This window comes from Cygnus olor, chromosome 2, assembly GCF_009769625.2.
Source record: "Cygnus olor isolate bCygOlo1 chromosome 2, bCygOlo1.pri.v2, whole genome shotgun sequence".
Taxonomy (NCBI): Eukaryota; Metazoa; Chordata; class Aves; order Anseriformes; family Anatidae; genus Cygnus; species Cygnus olor.
In genome coordinates, this window is record NC_049170.1 from 109,451,887 (window position 1) to 109,474,532 (window position 22,646).

The 22,646-nt window shown below is 37.0% G+C and overlaps 1 protein-coding gene across 2 annotated transcripts in view; it reads right to left on the minus strand.

Moving 5' to 3' along the window:
* Window positions 1–3,769: 3,769 nt before the first annotated feature.
* The window catches only part of SMCHD1 (structural maintenance of chromosomes flexible hinge domain containing 1), an 83,090-nt gene continuing 64,213 nt past the window's right edge, over window positions 3,770–22,646 (minus strand). For both annotated transcript variants that reach the window (XM_040550136.1, XM_040550138.1), the window contains exons 37-48: window positions 18,371–18,520; window positions 15,120–15,246; window positions 14,836–14,955; window positions 13,580–13,665; window positions 12,390–12,512; window positions 11,928–12,118; window positions 11,297–11,406; window positions 9,836–9,906; window positions 7,953–8,124; window positions 5,762–5,920; window positions 4,927–5,044; window positions 3,770–4,179 (exon numbers count right to left, since the gene is read on the minus strand). In XM_040550136.1, the coding sequence (XP_040406070.1) occupies window positions 4,071–4,179; window positions 4,927–5,044; window positions 5,762–5,920; window positions 7,953–8,124; window positions 9,836–9,906; window positions 11,297–11,406; window positions 11,928–12,118; window positions 12,390–12,512; window positions 13,580–13,665; window positions 14,836–14,955; window positions 15,120–15,246; window positions 18,371–18,520 (1,536 nt within the window). In that variant the 3' untranslated portion in view covers window positions 3,770–4,070. The remainder of the gene's footprint in view (window positions 4,180–4,926; window positions 5,045–5,761; window positions 5,921–7,952; window positions 8,125–9,835; window positions 9,907–11,296; window positions 11,407–11,927; window positions 12,119–12,389; window positions 12,513–13,579; window positions 13,666–14,835; window positions 14,956–15,119; window positions 15,247–18,370; window positions 18,521–22,646) is intronic.

Genomic DNA, 22,646 nt, shown 5'->3' on the forward strand with positions numbered 1-22,646 from the left:
TGACTGGCTAGGAAAAGAGATGAAAAAGGCCTTTAAAAACAATGATGAATCCTTTGTTGCTATCACATGGAAAAAAAGTAAGCAAAAGAAAAGTACACTCGAGGAGTCCGAAAATACAGAAAACTGTGATGAAGGAGGATGAAGATATCAAATATCTCTTTAAAAAAAAAAAAAAAAAAAGGATTGTTAGGATTGGAATATAGAAGGGTGGTAAGCGTGGTGAAGCACTGGCACAGGTTGCCCAGAGAAGCTGTGGATGCCCCATCCCTGGAGGTGTTCAAGGCCAGGCTGGATGGGGCTTTGGGCAACCTAGTCTGGTGGGAGGTGTCCCTGCCCATGGCAGGGGGCTTGGAACTGGGTGATCTTTAAGATCCCTTCCAACCCGATCCATTCTATGATTCTATGATTAACAACAACAACGAAAAGAATGGAGAGTCTGAAACAAAAGGACTCCCGGAATGGTATAGAATTTGCCCAAACAATCAGTATTATTTTTTAATGAATATCCAAAAGATATGATCAGTGTCACAGAAGTAAGATAGAGCTTTTTGATTGCTGTACCTGTATCTGAATATACAACTTAGTGAGCCAGACCTGCTTTGAGTGCCCACAACTGCAGTTGTGCTTCATTCAGCATGAAGGATATACAAGTTTGCATATATATTTTTTCCAACCAAACTACTGGACCCCAGCTATTTAGAACCACACAGCAAAAGGGATGGAGGAGTAACTGCAAAATGCAGCTATAGTCACTGCATCTCTGAAACAAACAAACAAAACAAACAAACACACAGAACACTACAGCAAGCAACTTCTTTTCCCGTTGTAATTGACAGTTTTGACCATTCATCAATGGTGACTTCAAATCTCTTGACCAGCTCAGTTGAAATGGAGCTCAGAATAGCAATATAAACATACCTCAGTAATGTGCTTTAACTTTTGGTTAAACCTGAAATGGTCAGGCCTTGATGAGCTCTGTAAATCCCTTCCAGCTGAACTATTTTATTCTTCCCTCCTCCATGGCTGCTGGAGGCAGAGGGCAGGGAAAGAAACAAAGCCTTGCCATTGACGCCTTCACCTCTGCTGAAGGTAGGGAAATTGGGAAGAAGACAAGTAAGGCAAGTATGGTTGCTGACAGAAGCCCAGGAACAAGACTCCCAGTAGGTTTCCTCTTGACATGCTTGTGCCAGAGCTTCCCTATCCTACAAGAAAATCCAACAGCAGCTTACAACAGAGAGAGGTGTAGTTCCCCATCTCCTTGTTGAAGTTACGTGCTCAAATTTCCACCTTCACTGCTGAGCCCCCACACAACAATGGGGTTTGGTAGTGCTGGTGAGCAGTGAAAGCTGCAAGCTGGGGCACGGGCAAGGTCTCAGGGCTTTCAGTGGAGGAAATCCCATCTTCTGAGCAGGAAACCTGGTGGCGATACAGGACCCGCTGTATGGAGCGGGGTCACCTGGCACAGCAACGGGCCTCCTGCTCAGCCTTCTGTCAGGACACAGCAGTAGGCCCCCGTGCACCAGTGCCCACTGCCCGCAATACCCCACGCTGGGGCAGCCCAGCCCTGCTGAGAGGTGGCTCCATCTCCCCATCCTCATGTGGCAGGCTGCGGCCCTTCCCCACCCACGGCTGCTTCTGGCGTGACTCAGAAACCACCTCCTCACCCCTCAGCCACTTCCTCTTGTTTCTTGCACAGCTCTCCACCAGCCTCTCATGAAATCGAATAGCACAACATACATACCCCGGTAGATTTTACTCCCTGGTCTGGTCTGCTACAGAGTAAAGAATTGGGTAAGGATAAAAGTGACACCTTCAGAGCTTGAAGGCTCTGTCAGGACCAGATCGGTTGTCCTAAACAGCTGCGCAAAGCAGTAATTTGTGCTGTCATTAACCTTCAATCGTTCCACTGAAAAATCTTGAAAATTCCCCTGGTGAAATTCCCTGAAATCTTTGATAACCGTTGCACAACTCCGGAAACCATCCTTAATTTCCTGTCGGCTTCTTCCAGCAGGGAGATACACCAAACTACACCAGTAGTGTGCATACTATACTGACCATTGAAGCCAAGAGATGAATTTCAAAAGGAAGCATTTCTGATGGACTAGGTATTTAATCTAATAAAATTCAAGATCATCCAGAGGTTGAATGTTGAGGTGAAGTAGATGCCAGAAAGAAAATAAATGCATCTTTAAAAAGTACTATTAAAAAAAAAAGTACTATTATTATAGTTATGGAGTACAGTAGGACATTTTCTTACATGGCTAACGCTCCATTGTGGCTGCCTGGTTCAAGTCTGTAGAGCTGAAAAACAGGAAAAAGGACTGAAGCAGAGATAGCAGAGTCCCTGGCTGATGTTATACGCTATATTCAAATATATCAATTTTCTTTAAGAACAGCACAATTTAATGTCTAAAATAATTTAGACTACTATTAAGATGTGAGGCTTTGGAGAACCCCTCCTAACCTGGAATGTATTGCACTCAAAATTTGGAGAAGTTTTATTAGAAACGTCATCAAGATGTGCATCCGTGACCAGCATTATGAAACTTACAGCAGGATGTCATGAGGTCTTCAAGTGTAATGCTCCGTTTCAGAAAAAAAAAAACTGTATACAAAGTGCTTATTTTTGGGTCAATAGAAATTGGTAGAGAAGATACAAACTTTGAGTCCAATGCAGAAATTCTTTGAGGCTGGTGTGAACCAACACCTCCACATCCTTAAACAACAGACCAGGAGAAGGGGTCATTCACATAGTATAAAACTACTACTTGAAGCTATCTCAAGTTTAGCTTTCCACTCTTGCTCTAACTTTTTCAACCAACGGAGCCTATTTTCAGCTACTCAGTCTGAGCCTGAATGAAATTGTATCTTTAAACATGTCTGGTCCTTTTCTACCATGTACATTACTAACATCCTCATGATGCAGTTAGAAAATTAGAGGTAACCTTTGACTCCCCCTCTCTTTTTTGTGGTCTCATTTACTTGTTGAATACTTTGTCTAGCATTTTAAAACTATTTCTTAAACCATGAAATATTTAAATTTGCTTTAGGCATTTAAGAAAGCCAAACAAAATCATATTTATGTTTTTCTTAAACCTGGAGACATCCTTACAAAGTAAAATTCTGTCCAGATATCTACTGTTTCCCACATGATTATTATACCTCCTGTTTCAGTCTATTTCCAACTCTTAAAATACACGCACGGTTCAGATGTAATGATTTTTTTTTCTGTTTGTAATATTCCCCACTTAAATCCTGGTGTCATAGTTACATTTATGGTGTAATTATGGATCAATTTTTATCTGCTTAGCAGGAAGGCTATTTTATGAGGGTTGTTGGAATGCAGACGTTAAGAAGAGTTTAGCACTGGGACAATAATACATTTCATTTGTACCCATGAAGTGTCTTCCTTTGCCGCTCTCCCACTCCACAGAACAGCCTCCTAGTAAACGTGTTACACTTTTTCATACTCACTACTTTGTTTTCTCCATTAAGGAGAAACTTCTGAAGGAAATATAAATTCCCATGTCAACACTTTGGACATAGCCTTAGATAATGACTTCTTGTTAACTGAAACCTCTACAAATAGCTCTGGTTAAATTTCAATACGTTGCTTCTCTAACCCTCTCTTTATTGATACTACAATGCCTTGACAGTTCGTCAGTTAAAAAGAGTAACCCAGAAATTTCTCCTCCCCAAGACACCCAAAATTCTCATTTAATTATACAGTCTATTGGCTTAATTAATGCAATCGACTATATTGGCAGCGTTTTGTATTGCAGCAGTTTTATTGAAAAGTTTGAATTTTTTCATAAATAAAAAAGGATATATTTAATTTTTTTTCCACACATGAACATAAAAACTCTGAAAGCTTTTAGAAATGAAAATTAACTATACAAAAATTAGGCTATCAATGTTAAATACTTAAATTTTTGTTACTACTAACTGAAATACATTTATATCTTCTAACAGTATAAAAATCTTCATAACGGGTAATATAACATGAGTATTTCCTTTAACTGAACTTATTCACATTTTCAATACATTTATTTCCAGCAAATTTCATCAGTCTATGCCTTCCTCTTTCGTGAATTTCCATTAAGTTCTGAGGGGGATATTTGCAGAGGTTGTTGTTCCTGCTGCTGCTGCTTTGTGGGAGAAGAAATCCATTCTTCTGAGCTTAAAAAAATTAAAAAAAAAAGAGTCACAAAAGCTTATAAACCTTTGATTTTATATATTTATCTCCTATAACTGAATGCAAATACACAGATCTCCAAGCCAGTATAAATATCATAAACCTTATTTTTATGCACAGCTTCTTATTCTCATAATTATTTAGTTAAAATAGGAATAGCATCAGGTTAAATATTAGATAATTCAAATACATAACCGCTTAAGTTCTGTATGTGGGTAAAAAAAACCAACAGATATACAAGTAAAAGGATAATTACATTACATACCTTACCAGTTATCTCAGACAGTTAGCTAGAAAAAGCTACATAAGAACAATCTTTCTCTGTTCATCTGCCCAGCATTTGACATTGAATCTTGAAAGAGTTTAAAGACCTAGCCATCTCGAATATTTCTAGGGTACAAGAGTTGAAAATACCAGAAAATTGTGGGAACGTGTGAATGCATAAAGATGCTAATCAATCACTTCATAAAGGAAAACAATTAGAATTAGTGTGCAAATCTTTAAAACGAGCTGAAACAACAAAAGAAACCTTTACAGGAAATAAAAATTCCTTTGGAAGTCAGACATGCAAACTCTAATCATTGTTGGTTATTGCACACAAATATTAATTAAAACAAAAACAAAAAACAACAACTCCTGTGAAAAAAACCTCCCGCCACCAACAAAACCAAACATTTTTCCTTTGAATTCTGACTATGGGAAAGTAATGACTACATTTGAAATAGACTTACCTGTACAATTTTTTTACTGTTTCTCTTCGCATTTTTTTGGGAGGGATAGGGGTGTCGGACATATCTAGCATTATAGACTGAAGTAATGATTCAGTTACTTTATCTGATGGAGTCATACCTATTAAAAAAATTGCAGGTAAGAACTAATTAAAAAAAATATTAATCCTATTGGTTATAAATGGGACCCGTAACAGTAGTGTTAAACTTTCCAAATAATGCTTTAGACATGTCATACATTTTATAGTTACCTTATATCTGCAATTGAGTTCAAAGATGAAAAAGAAAAAATCTTTTTGCTTTATTTACAGTTATCACAGGGTAAATGTTGATTTTTGAAATGTATTTTGAAGCATCACGGATTACTTGGTATTGACATAAAAAACATTTCTAACTATGAAATACTATCTTTGCAGAATTAGGGGCGTTTCTTTTTATAGTGCAATGTTTTGATTGTGTTTCCTTAGCAAAAGCAATTCATCTCTTTGCCTACGCAGTCACTTCAAAAAGAATTTCAATGTTCTCTTCCACTGGGCAAGCCGGACCAATACAGTTACATAAATCTCACATTAGTGAGATCATAGTCTCATGTTCACAATAACTGATCATATTTTTATTATCTGAGCACATTACAGGGCAGTGCTGTAACAAAACAAGAAGAGTTTTTGTATTCTTTACCGAAAATGAGATCTCTCTAGGCTTTTAGGTTATTTTAATGATTTTCCTTCATTATTTGAAGTTGTTAGCTTGCAAGTATAGAATACATCTGGATGTAGTTAACAGTTCTCCTCCTTTAGGACACCAATTGGTGTTAGTACAATCTACTACAATAACATACCCAATTTTTGTTCTATAAGCATGAGACTCTTTTCTTGTTCGGCAAGTTCCTGTTTTTTCTTTTGCATTTCTGGAGTGTTAAGTGACCGTAAATGTAAATCAAGGTCCTTATTCACACTATCAAGTTTCACCACAGCTGCACGGTATTGCTGAAGAAGATCTAATGGAATAATAAAAAACAATAAAACACAAAACAGTAAGCATGTGGTCCTTCAGAGGTAGAAGGCTACCAAGTATGATCTAGACAAAGTATAAGATTCACAACAAAAATCTTTCAAAAGCACTATTTAAAATACCACCCAAATTTATAGTGGACCAGCGGCTGTTCTTAAAACGACTGTAAAGAGAGGCTGAAAAAATCACAGACTGTATTATGATTTTTTCTTTTCATTCTGAACAGGTATTTAGATCCCAGTGAACTCTGAAAATGACTGTGGCAAACAGGCACTTCTTTACACAGCACGTTGCTTGTGTGCTCCAAACTGAACTCTCTACCTTTGATGCCATTAAGTGTGCTTGTTTTGCTTTGAGGGCTACAAAGCTGAAGCTTGTATTACTGACTTGAACTGTAGTCCACCTTGTGGAACAAGAGAAAATAGTTTTCTGAGTTTCATTTGTCACACCCACAGTCATTTAAACAAGGCAACAGCAGTAGACTCATGTAAACAAAGGTGTATTTTGCTGACAAACTTTGTCATTCCTGTTAAGGTAACAGACAAAGAATTTTTCTTTGTCCAGGCATTGAATAAATGTAAAGTAATAAGGAAACGTTTCAAGCATGTTAGCACAGGCTCATTCATTTTACTTTGTTGTGAGTATGAGGTAGCTTGAAGAAAGCTTAATTGAACAGTAAATTATCTTTTATTTGCCACAGGATGAAAGCATTCACAGTTACTGCAGAATGACAAAGGGCACTGTACATTTTAGTGCAGTTTATTTTAGAAGTACCTTGTCAGTGTCATCACAGTTTAAGTAACTGTTATCCTTTTATGCTACAAACATAGGAGGCAATTCACAACTTATGTCAACGCTGCAATTCAGCTCAACGTAAATATAATATATATTATATATAATTCCTTCATATAGATTTTTTCCTTTATTCACCATTATTTTCATTAAAATGTCTCGTAACTATCCAAGTGAAATTAAAACATATCCTTTGCTTCTACCATAACTGTTCCTGTACTAAACTATAAAAAATTCCAGTTTAATTCACATTTGGTAATAATTGAGTTTGACAACTGAAAATGTGTTCCCAGGGAAATATGAAACGTGCTAAATCCAGCATATTTTAATCTGTAGCTGAAATGCTTAATATGTTATTCCTAGATGCAATATATTTTTACTGAAAGGGCAAGGAAGGATCTTTTAAGCCTATTTTTCTCCCTTAAATGGTCAATGTTAAGTAGTTTGCTCATATATAAGACTAATCCAATAAGAACACGTCCTCTCTACCTTCCACCCACCCCTCCACTCCATATCGCACGTTTCTAGGAATACTGTCATGGAAAAATTGTGTGTCCTTCCTTTTGAGAATTAAGTATTTAGGAACAATCCTAATTTGTGAATAAGACTTTTCAATGTTTTATAAATCAGTCAAGTCAGGTTTTATGTCAGAAGCTGCTGTCCTTTAACTTCATTTATAACATTTATTCTGAAAGGAACAATCTAAGCACATAATGAAACATAAGTGATCCCATAGGAAATATAACGCATCTTCTTGTTATGGAAATAACGTAGATGATCTTGTGTATGAGAAAGAAGAACAGGAATTTTTCTACCAGTGCTTCACAGAGATTACTTGTACAGTAGGAAATTCTAAATTCATGTATGGCATTTCTGGAGGAGAAAGACTTGAAACTTGTTTTCAGGAATGCTGGAATTCAATCAGCTGAAGCTCCTCATATCTACTGTTTGAATCGTTACCACTGCTTGAACTCTTTAACGAGAGTAAGAAGATGGAAAATATCCCATGACTTTTTAAAAATACTGTTTTTACTTTCAGGAAATGTAACAGCTTTAGCTTTTAAGAAAAGGGAAATTCATAAATAGGACACTGTACAAGTCATACTTCTTAAAATAACGTTATGTTAAGTTGAAGTTTTCCTTTTTATGTTACATAAAGGAATAACAAACATAGTCAAGCAATATAATTTCGGAAATTCTTTATTTACATGATTTCATTAACCCACCTATCTGTCCGGAGAAAGTAGAGTAAAGTTTTGGCATGGGTGCTCCAAATACCATTCCTCTGAGTTTATCCATTGGAGGGGCTTTATTCTGAAGGCCTCCAAATTTGCCATTGCTACGAATTCTGTCTCCTTCCCTCGTCAGCAAAGTAGGGCAATGTGTAATTTTTACAACCTACACAGATACAAAAAGTGATACTAAATTAGTAAATTAATGGAAAATTAAATTTTTGGGAATGCTGTTGCGATGCTTTGCATCTTTCAACTACAAAGCAGCTAGTTCTTAATAAGGCCATTTTATGAAATCCTATTTCTTAACTTTTGCTTTCAAGTAATACAATAAATATATTAAACAGTACCACTGAAAATGGTGAAAAATGAATGAAAAAATGATGGAAGTGAGGAAAACTAGATTTTTTGCCTTTTTTGGTGTGTCCTCAGATTTTACAAGAACTCTAGAGCAAAATTTATATCTGTACTGGAAGAAAGCTGATCATCATATACTGTGAAGTAATGCCAATACATATTAGTGTTGGTAAAAAAAAAAAGTCAGCACTTTTTTTTTTTTAAATGCATGACATTAAAAGCATCTGAAATCTAAGGGATTTACTTCTGATAGCATGTTCAATAAAAGTTTACGTATATTATCTGTGATGCGTGAGGGTGACTGAAACCAATGGGGTGACAACCAGACCAAATGAAATGACCCAGACCTCATTTTGAGAAATGACTGCATATACAAACTCCTTTTCTTGAACAGATACAGATGATCAGTCTCCTGACACTGATCAGTCTAGATCTGACTCTCCTGTCTCTTTTGCAGTAGAAAAATATAATTTTTGATAAAAGAAACTCATAGCTGTGCTTCTCAGTTGAAAAATGGCAGCTATATATAATGGTAGCTATCATCTCACTTGATGAACAGTGAAGTGGTTATAACATGATGAAAATTAGAATATTCATAAGTCAATCACCTGTTTTTTCCTGTGACTGTAACCATATTTCTGAAAAGCTCTATGGAAACATTTAAGACGTTCTTTGTTCTCAAGTTATTAGTTAGCAATAGCCAGTAAGAAGGGAATAGAATCAGTGCAGAAGAGCTTATCAGGCATGATCATAATACACAGAAGGAAACCTGTGCTGCACTGTTAAAAAAAAGATGGAACAGGCAACCCATTTTAGATGTTACAAAAGGTTTAAATCACTGTTCTCACAGTGTAAATTCTTATACTTCTGAAGAGGGGAAAAAAAAAAAAAAAAAAAGAATATCCAGCCCCAAGAGCTTACTGGTTTGATCAGTACAGTTCTAAATCCTTAAGCTGAATCAGTATTCATTTGTGACAACCTCATGAGCTGTAACAGAAAGTGCCCAATGTCAGGACTACCTCAGACACTCGTCTGCTGAAATCTGTCCCATTAAACCAAAATAAAATGGCTCAGAAAAAGGTCTACTAAGTTTCACATCAAGATCTTGGTCATTTTAGTGGGTTTGAAACTTCATGAGTCACGATCTCACGACCATCACGATTTCATGATCTGAGGCGCAGACTTGTTTCATTACACATTCAGGGACCAGGGAAGTCCAGGAGAACTTACATTTAACACTAACAGCAAAACTACAAATGTTTGTCTCTAAAAACATGGTTCCATGCTTCATGTCAACATTCACATAATGGAATTTTTGAAATGGAGGTAATTTTGTCAGTGCCAATAAAGATAATTCCATTCACTGTAGGGCATCATAATTGACTTATGGACATTAAGCACACTTATAATTGAAGCGTCATTAAACTTAGCAAGTAACCACTCAATGTTTATAATGTATTGAATATGTAGCCATGTAATATGTTTGTTTAAAAAAAATATCAAGAATAACTGAAGCATACCTCTTTTCTGTAATGGTTTGCAGCATCCAAGTTATCTATAATGATGGTGTCACCCAAGAGCATCCCAAACACTGGAAAACAGTTTTTTGAGCTGTGAAATTTCTCTACAACAAAATAACTTAAGTTTTGAAAAATTAATTCTGGGGCATCATTTGAGCAACCTGGTCTAGTGGTAGGTATTCCTGCTCATGGCAGGGGAGTTGGAATTAGATGATCTTTAAGGTCTCTTCCAACCCAAACCATTCTGTGATTATTACAGCTTTTCAGGTAAGTGCAAGGGAAATAACATATGCATTACCTTTTTCAATGAAATTTTATTCTAAGATAATATAAACATGCAACCTTTTGCTTTCAGTAAAGAATTCGTAAAATAATTTAGTACGTTTAATTGCCTTATGGCATAATTGACAGTGTTTTCCACCACAACACTCTGATATATTTACATTTATAAAGACATAAATAATAAAATCCCAAGTTTTAGGAAATGACAAATAACATTTTTAGTCCTCCTTAAATGGAGTTTTTGGTTTCTTAATATTCACTGGATTATTAAGGAAAAAAACATTCACAGGTTTATCCAACTGATCTGATCTTAAGACCTTCTGCTAATAAAAGACTGCTCTATACAAAATTTAACTTGATATAGCCTTGCATGAGATGTGTCAAGCTACATGGTTTCTAAATTTCTCCAGAAAAGTAGTAGCTTATCTGCTAACGGGGGACACAAAGAAGAATTTATAAGTAAAATCTCTGACAGCATCTAACATCCTGAAAATGAACTTTTTTTTTTTGGATATACATATTTTTAATTAACAATAGACAGGAATATTTTCACACTGGGAAGCTGTGAAGTAAAATAGAAAACTTATTGAACTAATTACAGATTACAACTCTTGATATAAAGGAGTAGACCTACTTAATATAAGCAAAGGAGTGTAAGGTAGGTACTCCTATGTTGTTAGAAAGGGCAGAGGGATGCTGGTTCCCTAAACCGAAATCTACATAAAAACTGAAAGCTTACTCTTACTCTAAATATTTAAGCACAACAAATAAAGTCAGTTACAGCTTGGTCTGAGTGTATATTACGAATCTATGCATTACACATTTTTGAGAGGGGTAAGACTGGAAAAAAAAAGTCTAAAAAAATGGTCATTTCTGTAGTAAGTGGTTTTTCTGTAAAACTAATATTATGGTGGTCAGCTTCTGCTTGCATGCACTTGAGAATTAGAAAGGGCTGCAGTAATTATACAGTGGTCATTGCTGAAATTTTCACAGTTTTTGTCTGCAAGGACTTCATACTGATTGTCATCCCCGTTACACCTGCAGACCTCAAAGAATATACACTGGTATTTGCAAACGTCTTAATGAAAATTAATTGAGCGAGTTTTGATTTGTGATTTTTCTCTATCTCATCTATTAAAAAAGAAAACAATTACTAACGGTTTCTTTAATATCATTTACCTGTTTGACAGTGCTCTACATTATCTGGAAACGTTAACAGATCTCTGGCAAATACAGGATTTCCAACAGGTTTGAAGCAGATTTTTCCATTTCTTAAGTGAGGTAAAGGCCTAGTTAAAGAAAGGGAAGAATGAGAGAGAAGAAAATAAATAAATAAATAAATAAATAATTGTCCTTATTTCATTATTGCTTCTGACAATCTAGTCAGATCTAAAACTGAACTGAATGCATCTTAACACTTCCACATTAGAAGATAAATGATACCAACATTAAGATACCATTTAAATTAAGGATGTTTGGGTGGAAGACTGATTTTTAATGACACATGTATCCAACAATTTCATGTGATTAATTTTATGGGCAATTTAAAAAAAAAATACAATTGAGAATTTGGACCTTGTAAATATTGTATTAAATAAAGAACAGTGTTTAGTTAATTAAATATATAAAGCTAGGATTTCAGCTAACATTTCAAATGACATCACTATTCTTAATATTACAAAGTTGGAAATTTTTAGACTTTGAATCTTTAATAAGAGTGAAATTTTAAAAGAAGCTAGAGAAAAAAATATTATATACGTGTTAAAAGTATGTTATACAAATGCAGAAGTTTCATTGTTTTTTTCTCTACCTGTTCCAATCAGGGAGTGTCCTCTTGTAAATAGAATCAAGGGGTAGCACTTGTTGACGACCTTGAGTTTCATCAAAAATACTGCGAGCTGCTTCAGTAGTCAATGTGACTACACAGTCCATGTCGCTGGCCAAATGCCAAGAGATAACTTTTGCTGCTTCATTATCCTCAATTTGTGCTAAATGTGCAATCTGTGCCATAGAAGTTAGAACAGTCAGAACAGAAGCCAAGACCACATCCCCTTTGCATACTAATCACAATCCTACTGCAAATTCAGTCAGACATTTAATTCCCCTGTTGATGGCTCTGTTAAAAGAGCTGGTCATCGGACAGGATGAGAATGCTATCATTTTCTTAACACTCATCAAGAATTACTAGGATATTCAGTTGGCTAATTTTTCATTGCTACCACTTCCTAGAATTAACAGAACTCATTTGAAGGCTCTATGGGAGAAAACTCACCTTCCCTAAAATATCTTGGTTGCCTTTTGGATAGTTTGGGAGGGTACAAGTTCGCCTTGGCTGTTTCATTACTCCTTCTTGATCCAACATCTTTTGTTTTATAAGAGAATCCACATACTGAAGCTGAGAATTGAAATTTGAAGTTAGCAAGCATTTATCGATGGGACAAGTTGCAGAAACAATTACTTGTTGTCTATCAAGTTCTGAACAAAAGCATTCAGTAATCTGAAAAAGACTGTAAATATATAGGGGGACACTGCATATAATCTCAGGGGAGAGTAAAAGGAGACACTGCAATTATGACTATAAGCTTTTTTATTATTACTTTTTTTTTTTTTTTTTTTAAAGAAAAGTGCTTTTCACAAAGAGCTACTGGAGCTTCAATAGAGCCAAAACTATAGAAAGTTTTAACCAGCAGGAAGAGGTAACCGTGAATGTACAAGAAGAAACCATTTTAGGAGGGGACTATGCCTGAAAAATTTAGCCAGCAGGAGGAACTTAGGTACTGTGGTTACAAAAGCTGTATAATTTAAGTTTTACTGATTTGTGATTAATGGCTGTAGCATATTTTTATTTGATCTAAAGATAAGGGATAATTTACCTATTATTTTTTTCAAAACATGAGTAGTTTGAAAACTTACTTACAAGCTTTCTTTAAAATGTAATTGGATCTTTATGGGAAATCAGTAATGGAATACATTGCCTTTAATCTTACAAACCTACTCTTTTATCAGCTTTTGCAGTAGCATATGAAATGCTCTATTCACTGAAAAAGAAGCGTTTTCATTTGATCTATTTATAACAGAATATATCCAATAAATTGATAAACCTTTAAGAAAACATTATTAAAACTAGTACTATCACTAAGCCACTAACCTTAACAGAAAGGCAAAAACAAGATCAGGACATAAAATGACATAGCAGTTACTTTAAGAGATACTTATACTACCAAAAATAAAATAAAATAAAAATAAAATAAAAATAAATAAAAATAATAAAAATAATAAAATAAAATAAGTTTGGCACTGATCCATACATTTTCCTCATGGTTTAAATTTTAAGGGTTTTGTTAACAGGTGCTTGTGTATATACTAGTGTGGTTCAATAATGTTATATAATAATGCCAACTTAAAATAAACGTAAATCTTAATATGAAGATGTTATGGAGTTTAGTAAGAAATATGCCATACTGTGTTTGTCTGTGGTAATTCAATCTGCTGTTTTTTCAGTTCATTCTTCAGGTGAGTTTCTCTTGTTTCAGCTTCTTTAACCTGACCTGAAACCAATAAAATCAACAGAGAATAAGGATATATCAGAAAGTAAGGGAACATTTATTGCAGAATTTCGTCAACTTTTCAGAATCATGTCACCCACAGTTGATGGTATCTACTCCTCAAAATATTAGCACAAAATACCAGGATTTGTCCACAAAAGTTTTGTGATTTGTCCATCTCATAAGCAATTTCAGCAGCTAACATCTCCTTCAGCTTTGAAAACAAATATTTCATCAAGTGAATTGTTTCCTGCTGTCTCTATTCAATCAGTTTTATCCGTATTTGAAAATATTTTAAAGCATAAAACATATAACCGTTCTTTAATTTACTATCTAGAGATATGCATAATTCTGAAAACACGAAGCAAAACTTTTTGCCTCTTATATTGAAATTCAGGAATTTGCATCCATAATGGGAACATGCAGTGGGCAAGTTAGAGAAATGTAGACCTGTAGTAAAATTAGAAGAAACAGCTTCTAACTCCAGCATGCATTTACTTTTAGTGATTACTTACAACAAAAAATTCAAAATACATCTATTAAAACAAACCTTCTGATCTATAGGCAGGATGATTCAAAACATAGTGCAAAGAAACTGTTTCCTCCTCCTTCTCTCCCACTTCCATAAGCAACTGCTGCCTTCACACTGCTCTACCATTTAACAGACTTTATAAAGTATTACATTTGCTGAAGAATGTACAGAAAAAGTATCTACACAATACTTTTGAATAATGTACATAGGGTGAAATGTGGGGGGGTAAGTAACATAATGTAAGAATGACTTTTCTGAAAGAGGATTATCTATAGTTAATTTCATAAAATAATTTTAGGCAACAACTCTTGAATTCCAGATGAATGAGCATTCACACATCCATTGTAAAGATGGGAGTGCAAGGCAGTCATGGATAAAAGGGATCAGACTACCAACTTAAATGTTTTATTCCTCTTTTGACAATTCTGACAAAAAAAAAAAACTACCTCAAATCAGGCAGGGTCCATCCAAATAACTAGAGGCTTCTCTGCTAATGCAAAGATATAATCATTTCACTCCCCTCTAATTAATGTATCTCATGACTTAATGCTGATCTTTCTCCTCCTCCCTATATTGACAAAATTGTTAAATGGAAAAGAAAAAGTCCCAGGAAATAGATGTATATATTTGATTGAACTTACATCTCATTTCGGTTACAAGCTGATTAGTAGTATCAAACCAATTTCTGTAAACACCTATGGACTGAGATAATTGGTCTCTTTCCCTTGTAAGTGTTGCCATCTGTTGCTGCTTCTTGTAATCTACATGAAGAAACACATATTTTTAGAAAGAAATACACTAACACAGTTTATTTAAACATCAGCGAAAATCTGTTAGGCCATTACACAGTTTCGAAGTAGTATTATGGACCCAAGCATAGCTGCTTCTAAAGACAAGAAAGCATTTTAAAGTAATTGAAACATACCATTGTAAAACATAAATGACAGACGGTATGGCTCCAAAGGCTTTCTCAAAGCTGGCAGATCTGGCTCAAATACAAGAATATATTCAGTGCTATCTCTTCCAGGACTGTTTTCAGCCAGCACTAGATTCTAATTTAAAAACAAACAAACAAGCAAACATAAGTTTATGTTCACACCTGAGGTAACACACAAAATAAAATAAGACAATGCTCAAATACTACGTCTTATAAAATTACTTAACACGTAACATATGTATGATACTACTCCTAGTTTTAAATATCAGTTTGGAAATGTCCTTTTCTACCTAATAAAAGGAAGTAAAATTTGAAGATTTACCACTAAGTATTTTGTTATTTAAGAATTAAGATTATTTTACCTGTTTATAAAGTCCTATTATTTTTTTTAGCTATGTATTTTATTTGAGAGACATGCTCAGAAAAAATATTTTCTGCACCATCCCACAGGCAAGATTCTCTCAGGTGTACTTCATACAGCATGTGAACAAATGCAAACATTAAAAAGAAGGACCAAATGCATAATCACAGGGAAGAAAAAGCAATCTATTCCCAGTGCTGAGTTAAAAGTTACTGCTGTTCATGGAAGTAGACAGCATGTCCCAAATGAATGAAAAATATATATCTAGAAACTGACAAGAACATCCCATTTCTCAGAAGTTTCTTTTACATATATATATAAAACAAGAAATAAAACCCTCCTTTCTTTACAAACAGAAAATATTATAAAACCATAAAGAATGGTAAACAGAAATAAAATTAGTACAGGTAATATCTAAATGTGCTGTTACTTTGGGAAAGGTATCATGCATAAAATGAATAATGTTTATAATAAAACTCATGTTTCCACCTTTAACGTGTAGAAATTGCTACTCAACTGGCCAAATCAAGAGAGGTGGTTGCAGCCTAAAAGAAGAGATAGATATATAACCTTCAAAGATAGTCTTCATGGCTTTCAGAAAATATTGCAGCCACATATTTAGTCAGGATAAGTCTGCAGTGGAAATACCTTTTCCTTTGAAAATTTATGCTAACAGAAATCTAAACATTTTCCTTCATTAAACAAGTTTAGCATTCATGATCCTCAACTTAGGGGCAAACATGTCAGATCATCACCTTCATTACATTGATGCTAACTGCACATGACTGTAGTCCTAAACAAGGTGTGACAATTTCAAGGTATTTGAAAAAAACACTATTTTTTCCCATCCCCCTCCATTTACTAGTCATATGAAATGTACATTAAATCACAACCAACAAATCCTTTCTGCATGAGCTTTGTGAGTTGCCTGAAGTCAGAGAACTCAGTGCAAAGCAGAGAACTGAAAACTGCCTGAAGAGAAGAGAGATGAGATTCACTGAAATGGAATTACTGCCAAGGGGAGGGCGACAAACAGAAGCTACTACTAAAAGCAGTAGGATCTCATCAGATCACAGTAATGAGGCAGCAGAACACCCAACAAAAAAACAAACCCACTCAGGAATATCTAACTAGAAAGAAAAAGCATCTGCTTACAAAAAAGCTCAACTAACAAACAAATAACACCCTGTTCCCCGTTACACAGGTTGTTAGATGAGACACTGAAGCAAGAGTGGTGTATTTATGCCACAACGGCTCAACAGCAGCAGGTTACTTGTATATGGAGATAAGAAATTGCCGATTTCTGTATCAGTAAGGAGTCTGAAAAAATATCCTGTAATTTTATCTGAACTGGTGGGAGTCCACTGTATAAGGTTGTTATTCCCCTCTCCAGTATGAAGTTATAAAAAATCTGTTTAAATTTCTACCATAGATATAATAGATGCAAAATCTCTGGAGAAAAGCATTGTTTTGTTAGATCAGTGGTTACAGCAATCCCGCTACCTATACTCGTGCATTTTTTCCCACCCCACCTGTCCCAGAAATATGTGTTCACAGAAAACTTTTCTCTGTCTCTGAAACATATGCGACAATCCTTAAAAATATATACAAGAATAGAATTGTTTTGAGAATTGCTTAGAGAAAAAGGTAACTGGCACACGGTTGAGGACATGGAGGCTTTCATCAGAGAAAAAGAAGAACCATGGGGAAGCAGGGAGTGGGAGGGACAAGCAAATAATTTATTACTCTTGAAAGACACTTGAGGTACAAGTGAAACTTGGAATGCACCATAAATCAATTAATACATTAATTTTATTCAATACTTCCATTCAGTCCATGTTTTTTATTTTTTTTCTAGCCTTTTTTCCATATGTTTTGTCACTTTTCCTTACAGATCAAAGTAGACGTGTTTGATCAACTTGTTCAGTAAAAAGTGTTTGCCCATATTAACTCATTTTTTTCTGATTTTTTTGAATTTTTTTGAGTTTTATACTCATTTTTTTCTGATCCATTTTAAACAGTTTCTGATCTGTTTTGAACAGTTTCTGATTTTGTGCACATGCATGTTTTAACTTGTGTCTTTTATGCTACACTTTGTAACAACTGTTACAATTCACAGGTTTTCAAAAACCAATCTGTATTTGCTGAATAAAGTGACTGGGATGGCACGATGACAGTGTACGGTACTTTCAGTAGCACAAAAAAGCTCTTTAGCAAAAAGTTTGCAACAAAACAGACACTACACAGATTCAAACTGATATAAAGCATTTTTAACAGTCAAGGTCACTAATTACTAAAATGAAGTGCAAAATGAAGTGGTAAAGTTTTATCTTTCATTCTTCAAATGAGAATAGGATGCCTTTCTGCAAAGTATATACAAGACCACTTAGCTTAACAAAATATAAAGAGAATTGGATAAAATTTAATTACATATACATGGGGAGGTCAGATTAAATGATCATAAGATGTTAAAACCAGAGAGTATTACCAAAAAAAAGAAAAAAGAAAAAAAAGAAATACTACTAATAGTAAATACTGAATTCCAAATTAGTGAAGTGTTATTTACATATGAAATTTAAATGAAGAAAAGACTTAATCTGGATCATCCTGCATATCATAGACCCTAATTGAGTTTTTGAATGTAAACTTCCCTCAGTTTGCAAGAATAATCGCTTTAACGAATGACTCCTCTACATTTTCTGAGAATCAGCAACCAAATAGCGAAGAAATAATTTAACTACGTATCATTAAGATATGCTACAATATATGCTAAGCCTCCACAAACCATGGCTAGGTGTAAGATCAACTCTGAAACTGTAGAAGAATGTACTTGATTAGATCTGTTGCTCATGGAACTGAGTATTTCAGTCACACTTACAATTTCAGCTGATCCCCTGTCAAATGGGAACTCAACTGCACTGACTTTCCCTTGAAACTGTGGAACCTCTGTATCATCTTCACTGGGGCTCTTAATTTTTGCTATTATTCTGCCAACTAAGTCAATTCCAGTGCGGTTGTTGTATTCATCCTGTAAGTGAAACAGACAGAAAAGTTAGATTGGAGAATGAACAGGAACTAAAATAAGTCATTTATAGAATCATCTAGGTTGAAAAGACATTCAAGATCATCAAGTCCAAGCATCAACCTGACCTACAGAGTCCCATCATTAAACCATTTCCATTACTGCCATGTCCACACCTCTCTTAAATACCTCTAAGGATGAGGACTCCATCACCTCCCTGGGCAGCTTGTTCCAATGTTTAACCAACCTCTGCTTGAAGAAACTCTTTCTAATGTCCAAACCAAACCTCTCCTTGACAACTTGAGACTGCTTCCTTTCATCCTAAGAGACCTACATCCTCCTTGCTGCAATCTCCTTTCACGTAGCTATAGAGAGCAATGAGGCTCCTCTTCTCCACACCAAACGACCCCAGTTCTCTCAGCTGCTCCTAAGTCTTGTTTTCTAGTCCCTTCACCAGCTTTGTTGCCCTCATCTACACACATTCAAGCAACTCAATATCCTTCTTGCAGTGAAGGGCCAAAAAATGAACACAGTACTTGAGGTGCAGTCTCGCCAGTGCCACATACAAACGGGACAATCACTTCCCTAGGCTTGCTAGCCACACTTCTTCTGATGTATGCCAGGATGCCATTGGCCTTCTTGGCCATTGCTGTCTCATGTTCAGCTGGCTGTCAACCAGCACCCCACATACTTTTCGTACTTTGAACCTGCCAGTCATCTCTTCACCCAGTGAACTGTACACCTGTCCAAGCCATAAGCAGCCAGTTTCTCCAGGAAAATACCATGGGAGACTGTGTCAAGTGCTTCAATAAAACTGAGGTAAATGACATTCACAGCCTTTCCCTCATCTACTAAGCGGATCATCTTATAATAAAGTTGATCAGGTTAGTCAGGCAGGACCTGCTGTTCATAAACCCATACTGGCTACTACTGATCAGTTGATTGTCCCCTATATGCTGTGTGATGGCACTGAAGGTGCCCCATAACCTTCCCCAGGACCAAGGTCAGACTGACAGGCCTGTAATTCCCTGGATCCATCTTCCTGTCCTTCTTGTAGATTGGAGTTACATTCGCTAACCTCTAGGCAAATGTGACCTCCCTGGTTAGCCAGGACTACTGACAGATTATTAAAAGTGACTTGGTGAGTGCTTCTGCCAGCTCCTTCAGTACCCTTCGATGAAACCAATTCAGCCCCATAAATTTACGAATATTCAGAACAGTGAGGAGGCCACTCACAGCTTCCCATTGAATTACACTGGCTTCATCTTCCTCCCTGTCACCATCTTCCAATTCAGGGGGCTGGGCGTCCTGAGAACAACTGGCCTTACCAATAAAGACTGAGGCAAGAAAGTACCTCAGCCTTATCCTCACCTTTCATCACTTTTCATAACTTCCTCACATTTCCTCTCACATCCAATAAAGGACGGAGATTCTCCTTAATCATCCTTTTGCTGTTGATGTATTCATAAAAGCATTTTTTAATTATTTTACTACACTAGCCAAATTGAGTTTCAGTTGGGCTTTGGACCTGCACAGCTTGATGACAACTCTATGATGACAGTCCTCCAGAATTGCCTGCCCCCTCTCCCAGAACTCCTAAATTCCTTTTCTCTTCCGGAGTTCCTGAAGAAGCTCTCTGCTCAGCCAGGCTGGTCTTCTCCCCTGCCAGCTCAACTTTCGGTGAACTGGGATGGCCTGCTCCTGCACCTTTAGGATTTCATTCTTGAAGAAGGTCCAGCCTTCTGAGACTCCTTCACCTTTCAGAACCACCTCCTAACAGACTATCAACCAGGTCTCTAACTAGGCTAAAGTCTGCCCTCTGGAAATCCAAGGTGGCAGTTCTGCTAACCACCTTCTTTACTTCACCACCTATCATTTCATGATCGCTGTACCCAAGGCAGCCTCCAACCACCACATCACCCACAAGCCCTTCCCTGTTTGCAAACAACAGGTCAAGTGCTAGCGATTGTGAGACCTCTCCTAGCTGTCTGCAAAATATTTCATCTACCTCTTCATCCAGTTTGGGTGGTCTATAACAGACACCCATCATAATATCAACTTTATCGGCCTTTCCCCTGGCTTTTACTCAGAGACACTCAACCTTTTCATCGCCATTGCCTAGCTCAATGCAGTCAAGGCATTTCCTAGTGTACAGGACTTCCTCGCCTCCCCTCCTTTCCTGCCAGTAGAGCCTGTAACCATTTATCAGAGCACTCCAGGCATGTAAGTTGTGCCACCATGTCTCACTGAGGCCAATGATACAGCCTTGAGACTTAATTAAAACTTCCGGTTCCCCTTGTATTGGGTGTACACGCAAGGTTCTGGCAGCAGAGGGGCTGCAGAAAGGCTCCTGTGAAGTGAGGCCAGGGCTGCCCCATGCCAGACTCAGTTGGTTCCAATTGTCTCCAATGGCCCCACTGCAGGCCAGAGAAAGAAGGGGAGGAAGTGGTCCGGGTACTAGAGCTGAAGTTCCCCTGCAGCCCGTGGAGAGACCACACAGGAGGAGGTATTTCCCTGAAGCCTGTGAAGAGGACTGTGGTAGAGCACGTATCCACACTGCAGCCAGTGGAGGACATTACACCAGAGCAGGTGTCTGTGTGGAAGAGTGGTCCATGGAGAGCCTACACAGGAGCAGATTTTCCCTGAAGGGCTGCAGCCTATGGAGGACCCACACTGGAGCAGCAGAACGGAGTGAGGAGGAAGGAGCGACAGGGAGGAGCTGTGACGAACTGACTGTTAACCCCCATTCCCCAACCCCGTGCCCCTCTGGGAAGGGAGACAGAAGAGTCAGGAGTGAAGCTGAGCCTGGGAAAGGGCAGATGAGAAGGTGTTTTAATTGTTTTGCCTTTGTTTCTCACTACCCAAACCTATCCTAACTGGCAATAAATTAATTTTTCCCAGGTTGAGCCTGTTTTGTCAATGATGGTAACTGGTAAGCAATCTCCAGATATACATATGAATGTTTGAAGTTCAGCAAACCTGATTTTTTGTTATGGAAGATTCTATGAGAAACTGTCTCCTGAACAAAAATAATATATACAGTAGAAGTTCCTTTCCAGGGTTTTCCCACTAGAATTTATTCTTGTGACATTTTTTTCCCGCAGCAAGAAATGGACTTCAACTGAGATACCTGACAGCAAGTCAGATATCCTTCTTGTGCTGGGGGCCCCTGACCTGGATGCAGGACTCTTCTAGGTGTGGTTCTCATAAGAGCAGAGTAGAGGGGCAGGATCACCTCCCTCAACCTGCTGGTCACACATTTTTTGATGTAGCCCAGGATATGATTCACTTTCTGGGCTGCAAGCACACACTGCCAACTCTATTCCAATTTTTCATCCACCAGTACCCCTGAAGTCTTTCTCTGCAAGCCTGCTCTCAATCCATTCATCCCCCAGTCCACACCGATATTTGGTATTGCCCCAAACCAGGTGCAGGACCTTGCACTTGACCTTGTTGAACTTCATGAAGCTTGCATATGCCTAGCTCTCAAGCCCGTCAAGGTCCCTGTGGATGGCATTCCTTCCCTCTGAAACGTCAGCTTCAGCTTGGCATTGCCTGCAAACCTACTGAGTGTACATTCAATGCCACTGTCTATGTCACTGATAAAGATATTAAACAGTATCAGTCCCAATACAGACCCCTGAAGGACACCACTCATCACTGGACATTGAGATACTTGACCACAACTCTTTGGATGCAGCAATCCAGACGATTTCTTATCTACTGAATAGTCCACCCTTCAAATCCATCTGTCTCCAATTCTGAGACAAGGATGTTGTGTGGGACTGTGTTCAAGGTCTTACAGAAGTCCACTTAGATGACATCAGTTGCTTTTCCTTTGTCCACTGATGAAGTCACTCCATCACAGAAGGCCACTAGATTGGTCAGGCACAATTTGCTCTCTGTGAAGCCATGCTGGCTGTCTCATATCCCCTCCATGTCTTCCATAATGCCTTAACACAGCTTCAAGGAGGATATCTGTTCCATGATCTTCAGGGACATAGAGGTGAGGCTGACTGATCTGTAGCTCCCAGCGTTTTCCTTTCAATCCTTTTTAAAAATGGGTGTTATGCTTCCCTTTTTTCAGCTATTGGGGTCTTCACCTGACTGCCATGGCCTTTCAAATACGATG